General features: G+C 39.7%; 2 protein-coding genes across 3 annotated transcripts in view; one reads left to right on the top strand and one right to left on the bottom strand.

The window, feature by feature from the left end:
- Positions 1-14,709, top strand: part of LOC135697449 (GTP-binding protein 2) — a 31,363-nt gene extending 16,654 nt beyond the window's left edge. For both annotated transcript variants that reach the window (XM_065217183.1, XM_065217185.1), the window contains exons 2-4: positions 12,330-13,121; positions 13,182-14,009; positions 14,068-14,709. In XM_065217183.1, coding sequence (XP_065073255.1) covers positions 12,363-13,121; positions 13,182-14,009; positions 14,068-14,340 — 1,860 coding nt within the window. In that variant the 5' untranslated portion in view covers positions 12,330-12,362 and the 3' untranslated portion in view covers positions 14,341-14,709. The remainder of the gene's footprint in view (positions 1-12,329; positions 13,122-13,181; positions 14,010-14,067) is intronic.
- Positions 14,710-18,574: 3,865 nt separating this feature from the next.
- ECSIT (evolutionarily conserved signaling intermediate in Toll pathway, mitochondrial) lies at positions 18,575-19,881 on the bottom strand. Its single transcript, XM_065216924.1, has 2 exons — positions 18,970-19,881; positions 18,575-18,911 (listed from the first exon to the last, which is right to left on the bottom strand). Exons 1-2 carry the CDS (start codon positions 19,856-19,858, stop codon positions 18,583-18,585), a joined length of 1,218 nt encoding a protein of 405 aa, XP_065072996.1. The 5' UTR covers positions 19,859-19,881; the 3' UTR covers positions 18,575-18,582.

Raw genomic sequence — 19,881 nt, 5'->3', positions numbered from 1 at the left:
ATAATACTTACATTTCGATGAAAATCGTGATACTTATCATTACAGAAACCAATTTTAAATCGTAGACCATGTCGTTCAACAATCCAGACGGGGCTCTGTGATAAAGCCATCTTCTTCATCATGTTCGCTCGTCACCCGGAATGCATGCAAATGAATTTTTTTGCAATAGTCCTTGTTACACATTCTCTGTCTTATCCTTTTTTCTTCCAGTGTTTATAATTTCCTTTTCCTCGATCTTCTTCCTCTGTCGATACACCATCTGAAATTTCGCTATCCTCATTATTATAAATTTCTTCCACTTTCTTTTTTAATTTTTCTTTGTCCTTAGCTAGTTCTGCCCATTCTTTTATATTAAGTTCTTCATATCTATCAAAGTCCTGATTTAATGATTTCCTCCAAGTAAGGCTTGGTCTACCCTCTTTTTTCTTGTTGAATTTGAATCTATACGCTAATTGCAGTGGATGATTCATCTCTTCTGATATGTCCAAAATAACTTATTCTGCCTACCCTAACTCGTCTATTGTTTTTCCTGCTAAAATTTTTCTTGCATTAAATTTCATATTACTTGGTTTTTTACAGCTATTAAAAATGTTCCTTAGAATATTTTTTTCGTAGTTTGCTAGTGCCACCCTGTTTTTCTTTATTAATACCGCTACCTTAGTTCCGTGTAATAACGCTGGCGCCAAAACGGTATTATATATAAGCTTTCCTAATTCCCAGCTCGGATGAAATCTTGTACAAAAATCTACTACTAATCTTGAAGTTTTCAAAGCGTTTATAGATCTATGCCTATTGGTTAATTTCCTGTTTAAGGTTGCTGTCAGACAAACTCCTAAATACTTAATATATTCACTAGTTTTAAAAGTAGTTCCATTAAGCATTAATTCGTTTGGCTGTACTGCTTTGTCATTTGGGTATCTAACTAAAATTTGACTTTTCTCCCTATTCATTTTAAGACCTACTTTGGATAGCTCCTCTTCAAGTACTTTAAGAATATTCTCTAACTCATTTATACTTTTTGCTATTATTAATATGTCATCGGCAAATGCTAAAATTATCGGCAGTTTTAAGCAATCTACATCTATCAATTCTAATTCAGGAATATCTCTTGCAACGTTTTTAAGAACATCTTGTATTAAATAATTAAAAAGTTGAGGTGACAGGGGACATCCTTGTTTAATTCCCTTACCTCTTTTGAACTCTTTAGAAAATTGGTTTTGCCATAAAACTCTAGTGAGTTCATTCTTAACACATAATAACACCCTGTCAACTAATCTAGATGGAACATTTAAATTAAGTAAAACTTCTCTTAAACTATTCACATTTACTGTATCAAATGCCTTACTGATATCCAACGCTAAAACAATTAGATTGTTTCCTGCATTCCAATATTCTTCCATGACTCGCCTAGCAATGAATATATGATCATCTGTTGATCTACTTCTTGTAAATGCTGCTTGATGGAGCCCTGGATCTCCTGTGAATTTTCGAAGCTGCACGGAGAACAAATTCGTTAAGTTAAGATAACAATCCTTATAGTTACTTTCACATGGAAACCTATAGTTATTCCAACATTAATTTGACCGTCAACTCAATCATATCTACCTAATAGATTCAACTGTTCATCTTATACTCAATTCAACTATAACTTTGATCAATTATAACAACAGTCAAATGTAATTTATATATATCATTTGGTTTCAATTGATCATCATAAATCCACATACTTTTAACTTGTGATGCGTAGAGCAGGCGATAAGATAGCTGGCTCTCACGCAGATGAACACGGTTCAAATCTAAGTTGAATGTTCTTGTTCACATTTTTATGATTTTGCAGTTGTGTTTTTGAGATCGATAAAGAAGCAAACTTCCTTAATATGTCGATAATGAAGAGCAGTTTGTTTAATAAACATTGTAAAATTTTGCTTTCCTAACAATAGTTTTCTTGTATCAACTAAAGCATAGTTGTATTTTGAAGTTTGGCGTTTGTTCATCTACTGAAAAATATAGTTGAGCCAACCGAGGAGCCAACTATGAGCTACAGTTGTTGCCCTCTATATATAGTCAAATCAACTATAGTTTCGGGTTATCTCTAAAACAATTGAACAATATAGTTATTTTGACCGGAAAAATAATTACGTCTGCTATAATTTGTTCTCCGTGTGGTTACCTATCCATTTAGCATATAAATACTTTATAAGCCACATTACAAAGAGATATTCTACGAAAATGATCGGCTTCTGAAGCTCCTGCCTTTTTAGAATGGGAATTTGCGTCGATTTGTTCCAGTCTTTGGGCATTATGTTTTCTACATATACCAACTTCATAATTTCAACTAGCTCTTCTATCGTGCTCTGATCTGCATTTTTAAGATATTCTAAATAAACTCTGTCTGGCCCTGGCGTTTTTCCATTACTAGAAGTATTGATTATAAATCTAATTTCATCTAAGGTAGGAGGGTTTGGTAACGGAACGTAATCGTGTTCATTTCAAAAATCTATTTCTGGCCCTTGACAATCCTTCAAACTATTATCCCATACTCGTGTACTAATTTTTGATGCCTTGTTGTTGTTCTGTTTTCTGAAGTTTTTTAGATAACTGTATGTTTTTCTTATTCTCATTCCTACGTCAAAATCGTTTAATTGTTTAAAGAATAACATAATTTCCTTTTCCTTATGGTCTTTTATAGCTTGAGCTAACTCTTGTTTGCGATTACCTAATTTGTATTTATAGTTCTGCATGTCAGGATGTTTCTTGGAAAATCTGCTTTTGAGGGCATTATAAAACCCTAAAACACAGGACTTTTATTATCCTATGAACACAAGAAAAAATACGCACACCTTCAACTTCCTGTGTCATCCTCAATCCGATTTATCCTTGCAATTTCAAACCAAAACAATCAAGTTGTGATTTTTCCAGCGGCATTTCCTTAACCTCAATCTACCTGTGCACCAACTATCAACACATAAACAATTATCAAAATATTGCTTGCAATGGATAGATATTGAGTAAACTAGAAGATTAACTGTATTTTTCAACCGATTTAAGTATGAATGTGGCATTAAATCTGGTATTGAAAGTTGGTGCACAGGTAAAACTGGACTATCCAGAAATACCGGGTTGCCGGGATGGGTATTTAACAAACAATCTCAGCTTGCTCTACGACCGGCACAATCGACACACCTGCGGCACACTGACAAAAAAGATGACCCAAGATTGGTGTGCGGAGTGACCTACCCCTTGCATCAGAGCTTTCGTCGCTGCTATCATTACAACGCAACTTTGCTTTATGTTCTCAGTATAAACACGATGAAAGTTCATATAGATCGGTGCGCGGTCCCTAACCACACCTTGTTGTAACCCCTTTCATTTAACACCATAGTAAAAGTGATGGCAACAGATAACTATGAATGTGAACCGAAACAAACCACCCAAAATTGTCAAATTTGACATCTTCGTGCACTGATCTATCACAAATCTTGCTTTCGGTGCTGGATACGTGATTGACAAGAGAAAGTGCGAGCTTTCATTAGATTTCGTTGTTGAATGAAAACTGTTACCCTTTTTCACCACTCCAAACACGATGCCTCCGGTAAAATGTGTAGCGGAAACTTGGCAATGTTTGAAAAATCATTGCTTTAAAAATGTATCGATAGATTTTAAATCTATTGATATCGAATAAATTTTTAAAGTATGTAGTTTCAGATGGTGCCAATAAATTTGAAATTTGTCAATTATTGGCTGAGCTATGGTTTTTCAAACATTGCAAAGTTTGCCGTTACACATTTTACCGAGGCTTCGGGATCGGAGTGTTGATGACATATAAATGCCAATATCGCTAAGGACCAATGTACCCATTTAGTTAAACCCAGGGTTAAGGCTTGAGCGGAGGTCAAGAAATTGGCCTTAGGCCGCTTGATTACAGTAGACGTTAGCTAACTGGAAAACCTTGGACAGAAACAAAAATACTCTGTCAATGGATATTTATCTGTCAACATTTAATTTCAATTTGTTGACATGAGCGGGATGGGCACTGAAGTATTTTAAATATTTTTTTACTATGAGGTTTGACACATGATATGCATTTTAGTTTAGCTTTGCGGAGCCGATATTCAGTGATTACTCGCGGCTATCTCGAGGTTAGGGGTAACAATTGTAACAATTGGATGTCAGGGAAGGGATTGAGAACACAGGGTTTGGAGAGCAATGTGCTCTTGATCTCGAACTAAGCGACACTCTGATGAAAAAGACAAACATGGGGGTACACCGATGGGCAGCTAACAACTTGGGAGAACACAAGATGACACTAAACCCTTAGATCGATCCGTTTTAAAAACACATAAATTAAATTTAAATAGTCGAGATCTCGGCTCGCAAAGGTTGTTTTCCTCGGATGCGGTCGTGGTCCATCTCATGATAACGACAACCACAAGCGCACAAATTGCTGCCTGCGAGCCCGATTCGGAAGAAATGCGAATCTAACGAGCAGTGATTGGACATGAGCCTTGATATGACGCGTATAAAGTCACGGCTCATGTCCAATCCTTTGATCCACGGCTTGTTCGATACCTGTGGGAGAATAGAATGTACCCATCTTCCCAGATCACTTGCATTTTAGTTAGCGATTGTCCTTTGGCTGGTGAAAAGTCGACACAACTCAGCGAACGTTGAATATACGTAATGGAATAATTATTTTACTTCTGTTTTTTTTTAAACCAGTTTAGTTTGCATACTAAGCATATAATTTGAATTATTTCACTTAATACATATATAATATACTTAAGACATTTCTTTCATGTAGAAGATTGGAGGAATTGCAGACTTCTAACTGATAGATTTAAAGCTTTGTTAAAAAACCAGGAATTTTTATAGAAGAATTCAGGAAAACCGGGAAAAAACAAGGAATTTAAAATCAGAAATTCACTTGCTACCCTGATATTGTTTGTTAAGTTAATTTAAGAACAATATTTTGATCATTGATCACAATGCTTTATCTCTCGGGTCAGGGTGGCCAGCAAACCGGGAAAACCTGGAATATAGGGAAATATCCGGGAATTTGAAAAGTAGCCGGCAATACCGGGAAAAACCCGGGAATTCGACGAGAGAACCAGGAAAAATAAATTAACCATACCATAGCAACAATTTTTTACACCAGAATTTCAGAATAAACCATTAAAACAGAGTGATCCTTTACCAAATGAATGTCTTGCTCTATTTGCTGCATAATTTTCTTCAGTTTTCCGTCTTATAGTTTTTAGAATTTAATCACTCAGCAATTTACAATAAATTGTATTTTGTCGTTTCAATTTCAGATGTAAAGGGATTTAAATATTGAAGATGCTGGACTTTGGATACAAATATTTGTAAAAACCGAAACTGAATTATTCTTCTGCGGGGTTTTAATTTTACGTTGTTCAAAATTCTCATGGAAGTCCAGAATTAACTTGTAATTCTGCTCTGAATTATCATGGAGTTCTTCTGGAATTAATCAGAAAACACTCCGCGTAATAATTACCGTTGAATGCTTTTTGGAATTTACTTGAAACCCCTTCTAAGAATTTAATTGGAATCCTTTTTAGAATTCCCTTGAACCCATTCGGCGACTTTGATTCAAAATTTCTTTTAACTCTATTCCGAAATTTTGTTTAGAAACGCCTTGGAGTATTTTAAAGAATTTCTTTATAAATATCAGCAAATTCTTTGCAATAAATTTTGTTGGAGTTCTGTGATGAATTTTTCGCACTAGGGTTGAAATTATTGCCACTCTTAGAACTCTGTTTTTTGTTGAATTCTGATCATAATTCCCCTAAAATGCTTCTTAAAATATATCTGTCATTTTCCTCACGATCCATGTACAAATCTCCACAGAATCACGTAGGAAGTTTACTTAAAGTTTTGTTTTTCACAACTCCTTTTGAAATCTTCTAAGATTACATAACAATTTAATTTCGAACTTGCATTCTTCTCCACACAAATCCCTCCAAATTCATCTAACAATTTCTAAGGACTTCATGTCAGAATAATTCTGGAATTTTGCTCAGAACTTCTCCTTCAAAAACTGTGTGGGAATCAGTAATGCAAAATATCATGATACTCACGTGACACTCGTCTTCGCACCAACCGACTATCGCTGACAGATCGTTTTGTCACGCAGTGAGGGTTAGAGCCATGGCAAACAACAATCACCAGTAATGGTCGCTGCTCACAAGCAAAACGCTACACTCGCTGCTGATGATGAAAAGCACAACGAAAACAGTGAAGACTTCTGCAGTACGATCATGAGAAAAAGCGAAACGACAGAAGAAAATGAAAACAATGCCTGCGCATTCCAAGTTCGTCTCGGCAGGCGCGACTGTGTGAGTTACAAACAAAGCAGGCAACATAAAACGGAAGTTGTTGGATTCACTCACCAACACACTCAAATAAGCAAGTAAAGCAGCAACTGCTTCAAAACGAGCACAGATGAGTGTCGTGATTGTCGGGAATGACCAGATCGGTGACGGATCGCAACAGAAGACGACATTCACCAGTTGCTTTTTACTTCTTTCGTCAACTTGATGGATGGTCATGGAGAGAGCTTCGACGAGCACATTGATAGGAATGTACAAAGCGTTACTACCATCAGTTGTTTGGCGATCGTGATTGTGATAGGTCGCAACTCTGGTGGGAATCCTTCTCGATATTTGTTTGAAATCAACACTTTGATTTTTTTTTAAATTTTACTAAAATTTCCAGGATTTGTCCGCAAGATTCTATAGATTGTTCTGTAATTTGTTATAACCCTTAAAATGCTTCCAAGTCTCAGAGCATGACAATTATGACTCTACGAATCATAAGTATGACTATTTTTTTTTTCAAATCTGTGGCCTTGAGATTTTCATAATTTCATTTTAATTTTTTTTTTTCAAATCTTGCATCACGAAGATTGTTATTAATCGCAAATTTTTTTCAGAAAAGTTCTAGTTTCAGACTACACAAATTTCAAAGCTCCAGAATCTTTGGAATCTTCTTAAATTACTTTTTTGTATCCTTTCAGTAAATTCGTTTCAGCACGTTTTAAAAAATGCGTTCAATTTCGTTTTTCGTTGAATTTTAACAATCGAGAAATTTTTACGTTTTAAACCTGGGAAAACCGGAAAAAACGGGAATTTCAAAATGAAAATTCACTGGCCACTCTGTCGGGTGAAATCGTTTGCCTTCTTACTATAGTCGCTATATTCATAGTCTGGCGGATAGAATCTTGGGAACCAATTACGCTGTCAAATAGCGGAACCAATCGAGCAAATCACGACCAACAACAGAAAAGAGCACATCAGCTATTGCGAACAAAATCTCGGAAACCGTTTTTTCGTGACTCAAGGCTCGCCTACATAAACTAACACCATCTTTAAGATGTGGAAAGTTTCCCCTATACGATGATACTGGTAATTTACCTTCGATTGGCGAGGAAAGAATAATCAACGGTTTGTTTATAAAAGTTGATAGTACCTTTTCAATTGTTGGTCTACAATATATTGAATTGGTTCCGCATTTTGATAGATCGAAATTCTATCCGCCAAACTATGAATATAGCGACTATACTTCTTACTGGTCCCGATCGTTGGATTCTTTTTGACAGGTGCTGTTGGTTTTTTTTTTTTTTTGACATCCATTTCGAGTGAGTCCGTGCACCACTCAGGACTGAACCAACGACGAACCGACGTGACAGCTCATACAAGCTACATTCAAATTCTTGCCCAAGACGCCATATTTAAAATACGTTAAACACTACCACCATCTACTCATCCGATTGCGTCATATCATGAGCAAAAACAATAACACACGTAGAATTTATATTGCAATGCCTTATATATGGCCTTATTTGAAAGATCTGATCGTCCGTTAGACAAATCGAATTGTGGACAAATGAAATGCTCCTGTGTCGGTTTGTCGGTGACTGAACTATATATTTTCAGGATACATTTTGAAGAACTTGAAAAAAAAAATCCACCACAAATCTCAACAAATTTTAGAATTAATTCTAGCGATAACACCAAGGTATTTTGGAGAAAATGTCCTAGCGTGGTTTGGGATGACCTCTAAGACAGTGTTTGACTAGACCCTCCGAGTCAATTGTATGAGTTCAAACTCTGAACTTCAGAGTTTTTTTTTTTAAGTGGAAAATTCCATGGCAATTGTAAAGAGAGAGAATTCCAGGATGCGTGAAAAAAACAAGGGAATCGAATTTTGAGTGTACAGTCAACAATCAATAGCCTATTGGTCCCAAGCAAATCGATTAACATTCTAGTCGAAATTCTAGTACTATACTATGTTTGTTTTGATTCGCTATGAAAGTTGACAGATAAAATGAGGGGTTCGTGGATTTTCCTATGTTTCGAGGGGTGCATCGATTAGCTTGGGACCGAAGATAGTACCAGAGCTCAGTCAATAAGTTGAGCTCGTTTCTTCGGGACCTACTAGTCTTAGAGTTACCTCTATGGTACAGTTGTGCAAGGAGTTTTAAACTTCCTAATGTATTAGGGAAAATTTACACAGTGTTTCCAGACCGGGGCTGGCAAAAGTCATTTTCAATGAAAGATCTCACGCGATAATAGAGACTTTCTTCAAAATCTCATCGAATGTTTTGTCATGACAGAACGTGACGGTGTTGTGATCATCGTAATTACTAGCACATTTATTGCTATTATAGTTACTTGTACCGAAGAAACCTAAATAACATATGCAATCTACCGATTACATATGGTTGCTTGCTTAAATTCATCTGAATCAGTTAGAAATGTTGATACCAAAACCCATAAGAATTATTCTCATCAGTGCTTGATCATTGGAAAATGACAAGAAAGCTAATGATAGAAAGTTTCGTCTGGTGTTAGTAAGAGCGTGAGAGGACCTGTTTTATCATTGTCACCATGACGGCCGTGATATTTACCAGCTCTCTTACAGGTGACAACGAATTTCTAGATAATTTTAAGGAGAATTCCATGTGAATTTTCAGTTGAATTCAAAAGATAACTCCGAAGATAATTCTGAGCAAAATTGGTATGTCTGAAGTGAATTGCATGTGAATTCAAGCAAATTTATATAAAAATAGAAGGAAGCTTCAATGAATTCTTATACAATGTTTAAAATTCAAAAATAACCTACAGTAATGACCCGATTTTGTCAACTCCTCCGCGCATCAGACTTTTATCACAGACAATAATTTTACTTAACCGTAATTCAAAATCGTTCACATTCATCTTCGAGATGGATGTTTAAGGTATACTTTGATCACAGACAAACAGACGTAACTCTTTGAAAAAGTATTTCTTGAAAACATAGTATCTCAAAACATAGGACCTCAGTAACGACATCTTTCGGGCTTCTCGCGGAAAACAAGCTTGCTCGCTAACTCGCAAACAATATTGCATAAAAGTTCTATAGAATGTATAGAAACGACAAAGTGATCCGATGCCAGCGCCGTGGCGAGTAGTTCGCGGAACTGATAATATTCAAATCAACCGTTAAATGCGTGGACGTAACACTTCATTGTGTATCTTCACAATGAAGTGTTACGTCTGTTTGTCTGTGCTTTGATGCAATAAGACCACTGAAAAAGAGCATGACCTTCGTAGAGCATTACAAAACATTTTCGAAATGGGGGCTGACAAAATAGGGTCAATTCTGTATGGACGAATTTCATGTATTTTTTTGAGTATTCTGTACATAATTTCTGAAATGTAAATTTAAATAAATTTTCAAGAGACTTTCAGGTAGAATCTTAAATTTATGTTGGAAGGACTTAGAAAATTTTCAGCCGTCAATTTTTGCTCCGTTTTTTCTAGACTTTTGTGAAGTTGTAATTAGTGTTCCTTCAACTATTTGCCACCCCAGAGTTCTTAAACCACTGATCATCTCGGAACCTAGCACCATTGGTTGTTCTTTGTGGCTCTTTGTGTTCCTTACAAGTGGGTCAGATTCTCCGATTAGCAGCCTGAATCCATTCAGCCACAATTGTGCTTTCATCATCTGACTAATCAACTGATTGGCCATACAGGATTTTTGGTTCGCTTGTCCGATACTAAGAATAGGAAAACCTATTTTCGAGCCCAGTCAACCAACCCTTGAGTATGGAGATAACTGTAACAGGACATCGTTCATGGATCAATTTGGTGAGTCCGTTGCAATTTATTCTGGTGCTTATAATTGGCAGGATCCAATATTGGACAGTTTGATGTTTATAAAGTACTATCAGTTAAAACGGTGTTTTTGAGATTTGTCTATATATATTCTTTGGTGCTTCCTACATCGGTTGCAGGACAGTGTTACCGATTTATATTGGATAATCCAAAGCTATGTTGATCATTATAACATTAAATTTTGAATAACAACCCTAATAAACAAATACCATAAACGAACTGTATCTCGGATAGGTAAACCATCCCACATAGGGTTTGGATGATACCCCGAACACGTCGTTAAGCTCTCTTTTATGGTTATTTTTATTAGGGAAATGATAAGACAATCTTATTCAAATGTCGTAATAATACCTCTGACCAAGGAAGAATGATTTATATAGTTTTCATAAAAGTTGACGATACAAATACTAATGAGGAAAGGAATTCCGCATTTCCTTTTCCCAAGTCCTTTTCCTCTCCTTCCCTTCCCTTCTTCTCTTTTCAGAAAGCGAGTAATGGCGCTATAACCATATGCCATATAGGGCTAGGACAAGAGTTAGTGCTCAGGTCCCAACCGCTAGAAGAAAATGGTAGCGAGCAAGGGCGCTATAACCTAGGCGAATACAGCATTCCCTCCGTATAGGTTACGTCCGCACACCGCTCTCTGTTGTCCTTCGACTGAGGTCGGCTGGATCGATTGAGGGATGGCAGTGGGTTGGCGGTGCCGTCCACGCTTGTACGGAGGGAGGACTGTACGCTCGAACACAAGGGGTAAATACCTGTGTTCCATCCCAGGAGATCGGACAACCAAGGAGTGTACATTAACTTTCTTAGCTCTGTCACTCCCAACGATTTATATAGCCTATTTTCAAATCCTGCATACGGAGCGGTTGGTACGGTATGTCCCCGCTCTTTGATTACCTGTGGATTAAATGTTAACCACTGTCTATACTTATTAAGTAGACATGGTAAACATTCACTTCCACAAAAATTAACTAAACGCTACACAGTAGGCCTGGCCGCTTTATTGTTTGTTTCACATCCTTGATGTGCAGCAGGCATTAATAATGACAAGAAAAATGATAGATGTATCATTTTCCAGGATTCTTTCAAGTACTGGCTGTGTATGTGTAGACTAGACTAGACTAGACTAGACTAGAATCTTAAATTTATGTTGGAAGAATTCCTTTAAGCGCAATGATTTTAAAGAAAATGCTTGAGAATCCTGTAAAGTTTTGAGCCAAATTTTATGAACAAATTTTGAAGACTTCGAACGCAGTTCCAAATTCAAGATCCAGAAAAAAAACTGCTGCTGTCTTAGTTAATGACCATTTACTGATCCCTTCGGCCCATTCGCTTTTGGGAAATTGCTAGTCGCAGGGCAGGCAGCAGATCATATTTTAGTGGCTAGGTCACTATTTTGAATTCAGTTACTAAAAAGGATTTTGAAAACACCGGGAACAAACATGGAAAATGAATTCTGAACCTTGGAAACATTTCAAGGATATTGGTCTGTGCTGGATTTTCAGAAGCCTATAATGAATTATCTAGAAATTTCAATGAAAATTCCAAAAGCGTTTTGAAGTGAATATCAAAGGAATTCTACCAAACGAAAGTCTGTAAATTTAGGTGCTCTGAGAGCCAATTTGTTCACCTCCGCTTAAATCGTAAAACTGTTTTATGGCTTAATAGTTTCGTCTTTCATGAAACACATCAACAGAGGTTTCATGATGTATATGACGGAAAATGAAAATATATATTTAAAGCATTTCTCACGTGAAAACACTTGAAGATTACACGTACTATGTTTCATTTAACTTCCATCCACATAGGTTTATCTTTAAAAAGTAACGAAAACAGGACAGAACGCATATTAAACAAATTGAAAGAGTGGTGAATGTGCCATAATGAGGTTTCGTTTCAACTCGATAATCGACGTTACTTTCATTGAAAGTGATGAGCAAAGCAACGACGAGAAAATCCACAGCCAGCCTTTCGTTCTCAGCGTGCTTCTTTTTCAGTTTTCGTTTCGTGCTGATAGTCTAGCTAGGCGTTATAGAAATGGTGCGTTGGACACGTTGCATGAAAGAAACAAAACTCGAGTTCATTTAAGAGCTTCGAAAATGTAGACCCCTGATTCTGATTGTAACTCTTTCTCCTTTCTTCTTACAGACCATTCAAGCACCAGAAAAAAACGGCACCCAAATGAGCTCTTTTTTTGACCTATTCGATCCGACGGCTTCGTCGTCGGAATCCGATCTCAACGGCAATAGCAACAGCAGCAGCAGCAACAACGAGGACGATGACATATTGTTGTCGTACGAGGAAATTCTGAGCAAGAGCTGCACTAAGCGATCGGTTCAGATCCCACCCCGATTACAGAATCATCAACCGTTCGTCCAGCATCAACACTCACCATGCTCGCCCATGATCGACTTCGATTTGGATATTCTTCCACCGGAGCCCCAGCTGGGCAATATCGAGTACAAATTGAAGCTGATAAATCCTTCCAAGCAACGGTTCGAGCATCTTGTCACGCAAATGAAGTGGCGCCTACGGGAAGGAAACGGTGAAGCCATCTACGAGATTGGAGTTTCCGATTCCGGCCAGCTGCACGGGCTCTGCGATGCCGACATGAGCAGCTCGCTGCACACACTGAATCAAATGGCACGCAAATTGGACGCCTCGACCTCGGTGCTCCGGCGGAAGACTCTCGCCGCCGGACGATCGGTGGTCGAAGTGCTGGTCCGAAAGATCCCCGACGATCAGCACAACATTGAAGTGCGGGTCGCTGTGCTCGGTGGAGCCGATGCTGGCAAGTCCACCCTCTTGGGTGTGCTAACCCAGGGCGAATTCGACAACGGTAGGGGACGAGCGCGCTTGAATATGTTCCGACATATGCACGAAATTCAAACGGGACGTACATCTTGTATCTCCCACGAAACGCTGGGATTCGATCAACAGGTAAGAGTTAAGCAAGTCTCTGTAGGAGTTTACTTACGTATTTTCTATTCCGTTCCGCAGGGTAACGTAATCAACTACAAGTACAATGAGATGATGACGGCAGAGGAAATAAGCGACCGATCGACAAAGTTGGTGACATTCATGGATCTGGCTGGTCATCGGCGCTATCTGAAAACGACGGTACAAGCCCTATCCGGGTATTCGCCGCACCACGCACTGATCGTGGTCGGCGCCGGAAGTACAATCAGCAACATGACCAAGGAACATCTTGCCATCGTTCACGCTCTGGATATGTCCTTCTCGATTGTCATCACCAAGTGTGACCTCGTCCCGCCGGATGATGTGTTGTATGAGCTGAAGAATCTTATTACTGCCGTTGGTTATCGAAAAGTGCCATACCTGATTACGAATGAAGATGACGTGTTGAATGCGAACGCGCATCAAACCCATGAACAGATTGTTCCCATTTTCTGTGTTTCAAATGTGACAGGCAACGGGCTGGACCTGTTGACCAAGTACCTTTACGTCTTATCTCCGGGGATTAGCAACTCGGAGAAGGAGCGGTTCGAACAGGAACCGATCGAGTTTCAGATTGACGAAATTTTCAAAGTAGCCGAAGTCGGCTTGGTGGTCGGTGGTTTGCTGTGCAAGGGAGTCCTCACCGAGAACATCCAAGTTCGCATCGGACCTCTGATGGATGGCACGTTTTTGCCAGTGACGGTACAGACCATCCACCGGAATAAGGCACCCTGCCGGGTGGTCCGAGCAGGGCAGAGTGCTTCGCTGTCTTTCTACCCCAGCGAGGATTTGCCACCTCTGCGCAGAGGCATGGTTATTCTTCCCGACTATGAAGTGGAAGATACCGCTTTTGGGTCGTACTTCTTTCAGGTGAGGGTGAATGTTCTTACGTCCTGTAAGGGTTGTCTATTCAAATTATCTGTTTTAGGCCAACGTTTCGGTTCTATTTCATGCCACTAGTATCTACGAAGGCTTCCAAACGACAATGCACATCGGTAGCATCCGCCAAACGGCCGTTATCGTGGGCATCCTAGGTCAGACCGACGGGATTCGTACTGACCAGACGGCATCGGTGATGTTCCGATTCGTACGGCACCCGGAGTACGTCCGACCGGGCATGAGGATATTGTTCCGCGAGGGTACCAGCAAAGGTATCGGAAATGTGACGCAAGTATTTCCACTTAATCAAAAGCCAAATTGAACACGTTTGATTGAGGGAACACACGCTTTTTGGTAGGTACGTTGCAAGAAACGTAGAATTTTTCAAACAGAAAGTCAAAACTAGTTATATATTTTTACAGCTGACTTAAAAGTTATGTAAATAGCAACACAAAAAAAAATTAAAACTGTGATTAATTAACTTTTAACTTAGGTTTTAATGAGAGAGTGAGAGACAGACAAAGTTCGATTATCAGTTTCGCTTTCTGAAATGACCTCTATCAGTACTTTCATAATTGCCGTTCAGTACTCTTTTTGTGTGTGGATTAGAGCTATGGGAATTCAAAATTCTCCACTCTCCTGAGAACCTGACCTGACGTGACGTGTGTGTGAATGAATTTCGAATAAATCTCCAACAGAAAAGTATATTCATTTGTGGCTCACGTAGTTTGTATCACAACAGCCTAGACTGACGTTGCTCAATTTACGGATGGCGACCCACGAGTGTGTGGCAAAAGTAACGTTTAAAAATTTGCAAGAACCCGTACCCGACTCCAATCGGAGATTTGAGCTAAGCACCAACTTAAAAGCTGTGTTCCATTTGAAAAAAATTCCACTTAATTTTGACGCTTCGAAAATAAATTAAGATGTTCGAACATCCCTCTGTTGTTGATCGGTCGATTTTCGAGAAAGCGTCTGTCAAAGTTGATTCCTTGTCTGTCAGAAATAAGTCTGCTGGAATAGCAGGTTTATTTGAAAATTTTCCATCTGTCAAATTTAAGTGAAAATTCACCAAATGGAACACAAAATCCTTTGTTTCTAAATCCTTAAAAAACTGAACAACCTATGTGAAGAGTTGGATCGAAGGAGCAGTTGCTTTCTGTAGTTAAGAACTTGTTTACCCGTTAACAATAACTGAAAACTTTATGTAGTATTAAACCAGACTTCCAGAGGTTATGGGCCCAGTTACAGTCCGGCCTCTGAAGTTGAAACTAATTGATTTGAAGAATCCAGAAGTTCGTTACGGAATTACGGAGAAGACGGGAGTGAAGATGTCAAGCGCGGCGAAAGTAGGAATAGTCCAGTTTGCTGGTGAAGGATACGACGTGTGGAGGTTCCGGGTCGAAACCCAGTTGTCGGCTCACGGCGTGAAGGAAATGATCACGAAGGATGTACCAGCTGACGAAGCGCAGAGGAAAGCTTTTCAAGAAAAGGACGAAAAGGCGAAGGCTCTTCTAGTTGCGTACATCGCGGATTCTCATCTGGAGTACGTGCGTGACAAGAACACTGCGAAGGAAATGTGGAACTCCCTGGCAGCGCAAACATACATTCGGAGGTCCTTAGCAATGCTGAAGATGGAAGAAGGAACACCGTGAAAGGACAACCTCCGAAAATTTGACGAGTTAGTCCGCCAGTTGAAGGGAGCTGGTGCTACTGTCACAGAGTTAGATGCCATAAGTCAACTGTTCATTTCTTTGCCATCGACGTACGATGTTGTCACCATGGAGAACCTGGGAGATGATTAGTTGAAGTTGGACACGGTGAAGGCGCGTTTGCTGGCCGAAGAGCAGAAACGAATGGGAAGAGGAGACAATTCATGTGCCAATGGTGTCTCGGATGGATCAGGATCAGCGTTTGCAGCGAAGTCGGAAAGAAGCAAGGAAAAGTTCAAGTTTCAAGGAAAATGCTTTGTGTGTGGTGAACAGGGCACAAGAAGGTTGCATGTCAAAGTTCAAAAAGCGGTATGATCGAGCTCAAGTAGCAACTGTTCCCGTAGATAGACCAATGACAATGGGTGTGCCCAAGTTTGATTTTGGCACACTGTGTAGAGTGACAAACCCCTTGGTTCCAACCGACCAATCAGACGCTGGTTCGCGTTTGACAGCAAATTGGTTAAAAAGCCCGAGGGGGACGACTCTATCTACGATGCAAAAAAGATTGTGTTTTGCTGTGGCTAGCTGCACGCACGCTTAGTAGATAGAAAGAAGATTGATGACGATTCTGAAGATTTCCTGCAAAAAATTGATGAGCGATGCAAGTAGATGCGACAAATGAAAGAAGATTGTTCGAAGATTGATTCGCTAGTGTGAGATTTGTTGACCATCTAAACTTGAGATTTAGATGTGTCGCCCCCCTCGAAAAAGCCCCCTATTGTCTCCTCTTCCTCTTAAATATCAACATACTAGTTGTACTGGTCGATAGATGTAAATCAGTAGGCTTTGCAAAGTATGAAATATAGGATGGGCAGAATAAACGTAGTGACTGACGTGTACGGGAGTATTTTCTCTTTACTCTCAACCCAAAGGACCACATCTGGCGACGAGGAGTAACAGGATTATTTCTTCAACTCAGGTAGATAAATTAGGTAAAATCAACTTAATTTAAGAAATCAACAATACCTTTCCACTACTACATCACCTTCTTCATCATCAAATCCAGCAAAATTCCCTTCTAGTTCTAGGCTTGCGTTGATAGAAGTCGATCCTGCTTCATTATCTTGCGTTCTTGAAGTAAGAAAGTTTTAACATACTGAGAGGTAAGCTCATATCATCGGTAAGAGACGCGTGTGTGAGAAAATTTGCGAAAAAATCTAAAATGCATTTCATACTGCACTGGACATATTTCAGCATTTAAGGATGCACAACTAAAATGAGCTGTGTTTGCACCGACAAACCGACATGACACTTAATTCTGACTTATGCCCGAAAATCGTAAACGGCCGATTTAAATGTGCAGTGATCCGAACTGTCAAAACCATAGGATTTTTTATCTAGATAAAAATAATTCGTTAAGAATAGATCAGACACGAACCAATTCATAACTTTTGCATGCGGGTGCATGGCTTAGTTAAATATTTCCCGCGAACACAGAGCTAGATGTCAGTAGTGTGCTTTGGTCAGAAATTTTATTGTTTTTTTCTATGGTCATTCATGTGAGTTTTTCTAATTTCTCCTGGCCAGCAAGGAACAGAATGATTTAGGTTGATTCCATGTACTCTTCGAAGTCTCGTCATATGAACTGCTTCGCATTATCCAATGTGATTGTTCTAGGATATCCAACTCTGATGAATATCTCATTCAGTCTATCCACCGTTTCACGAGATGTTATGCGCCAGTTATTCAGCCATCTACCGAAAACGGAAATACGTAAGGAATGGTTAAGATGAAAGCGGAATTTTAACGTTGTAGTTGCTGCAAGCGATGAGAAGAACAGTGCAAAGAACATACTGTTTGGCGAAAGGAGGTTTGGAACTGCATGATTTGTTTCACTCTCTTGACGGTGCTGACGATCCATATGATCGATAAATTAACCCCGAGTTCGTGAACTACTTAGTAAATATAGCGATTATATTATGTAGTTGTGGAAAGTAAAGAGACTGAATTGGATAAAAAGGTGACATCTTATCCATTTGACTGCTCGATTGGAATAACTTTTCCTATGATTTTAACAGATAATCGATTGTTCCTATTTTGACATGTCGTTTCTTTATAAATTCAGCCTCTTTAGTGGAAAGCTATTGTTGTTGGCCATACCAAAGTCTCCCACAACATGCGAGGCGGAGGCACATTTAGATGACAGTGCGATACATGTAATGTTCCACTTACAGTGGAGCATTTCTTATGCAAATGCACTCAGTACTACGGACCCCGTTCCCTATACGGGAGATCAGGGACATCCTGAGGGATGACCCATCCAGCATCGCTGCGCTTTTCTGCTTCCTTCAGGAGGCAGGTGTGATTAACCAAATTTGATCTATGAACACCCAAGCAACAACAACGGACATGCATGGAATGATGAGCGCATAGATGTGAAATTTGTCCAGAGTGCGTACGGCTGAGGTACAGCTCTGAGCGACGGCTTGTAAGAGCAGAGAAGAAGAAACGTTCTCGCTTCCTTTGCCGACAGTCGCAGAACTGCTGCAAACCTCTGCTAACTTGTGTATGACCGAAAGAAATGTTACTGGATGGATTAATTTATAATGCATTCATGTTTGCCAAATCTTAACATCTATGCATTGGAGTGGTTGATATTAATTCTTACCTTATGATTCCATACTATAAACTTCAAGTATGAGAACTAAGGGCAAAAGGTCACCCTAAGAATAGCCCGTTGTTATATGCGATTCCATGAATATTTATAGAAGTTTACGAAACTTGACAGATTGAGATTAACAACCGATGACCTAGAGACTTTCTAGTTTTAAAAATATAGATTTGATCTAGGTAGATATTTACATAATATTTATTACCAACGATACTTCTAATGCTCATTTTCTTTCGAACTACTAGGATCCTAATTTCCCTTCTTCAGTCATGCCGTCGCCTCCACCAGCATTACCATCATCCGGTGCGGCAACCTTGAGTTGATCGGGCACATTGGACGTAAACTTGAACAGTACTGGCAAGTGCCCTAGACACGGATTACCGTGCTTCTCCAGCAACCGGACCCACGATAGGAGTGAATCTTTCGTCGACGATCCCGTACAGCAAATGGCAAAAATCGTCCCATCATCCTGCTCGTGAACGGATCGTTTTAGTGCCACCTTGTTCTTCGGTGGCGCGGTAGAATGACTCATCCCGATGCCCACAAATGGGATCCGGATGTTGCGTACGTCTGAAAAGATGTCGAATGATCAGCATTTATCGTTTGGAGTAGTTCTCGGAAAGCTTACCATCCAGATCCTCATCGTCCTTCGGCGGTGGCGGATTCGATTCGCTCTTCAGCAGAAAATAGTTGATTGATCGGGTTCTCAACCATATCACAAACGGCCCCTCGATGAAAACTGGTTTTTGTTTATGCCGAGCTAGTAGCTCCGATTGTTCCGAGCTTTGTCCACTGACGATCCACGTGTGATCCAGCGCTTCCGGAACATTCTCGGTATCAAACAACGAGATCTGTGATAACAAATCTACCGAGCACATTCGTTCCACTGCCATCTTTGCCAACTCCAGAGAATCGTCCGGAACCGGATTGGGCAATGGCCACGGGGACAGGTTCTTGAACTTTGGCATCCAATACATCATTCGCCAGTACTTACGCACTGGGTGACCCTTTTTACCGAACACGTTGATCAGCATCGATTCCATCTCGTAGTCCGGAATTATACCGTTATCTTCCATCTGTTCCAGCAGATCTATGATGACTTGCTGCTGGCGCGGATAGTGCATAAATTCCGCCTGAAAGATGTTCGTCGGAATGAACTTACCCTTGGGCATTACGTTGATGAGTGATTTGTACACTTCCAGATCCTTATGCACCCCGAATTCCTCCATGTGTTTGAGCGCAGCGTAGATGAACTCGACATGGTTCCTCCGGTGGACACTGCGTCCTTCAAACACTCGCACCATTTCGATGTAGGTTTTCTTATCCTTCGTGGAGACATGCTCGAAGAGCGGCGTTCTTAGTGCCACTCTCGTTTCGGAACTACTTTTCTGCTGACCATCGTCCTTGCCTTCTTCTTCGTCTGGTCGTTGACTGCTTTTGGTGTCTTTCGCACACGTCCGAACACTGATCCCGGCCAGCCGGTAGACCACTCCGATTCGTTGCCTAATCAACATCATTTCGAATCCGATTCCCGCACAGC

This window comes from Ochlerotatus camptorhynchus, unplaced genomic scaffold (genome assembly GCF_037179485.1).
Source record: "Ochlerotatus camptorhynchus isolate MF236.1 unplaced genomic scaffold, CSIRO-AGI_Acam_v1.1 ptg000070l, whole genome shotgun sequence".
Lineage (NCBI taxonomy): Eukaryota > Metazoa > Arthropoda > Insecta > Diptera > Culicidae > Ochlerotatus > Ochlerotatus camptorhynchus.
This window is presented reverse-complemented; position numbering and strand designations above follow the sequence as displayed.

What these genes read in the sequence shown, in the direction of transcription:
- ECSIT (XM_065216924.1), bottom strand. Translation starts at nt 19,858, where the DNA reads ATGATGTTGATTAGGCAACGAATCGGAGTGGTCTACCGGCTGGCCGGG. An exon ending in GGACGATGAGGATCTGGATG is followed by an intron (nt 18,912 to 18,969) that starts GTAAGCTTTCCG and finishes ACATCTTTTCAG; the next exon opens with ACGTACGCAACATCCGGATC.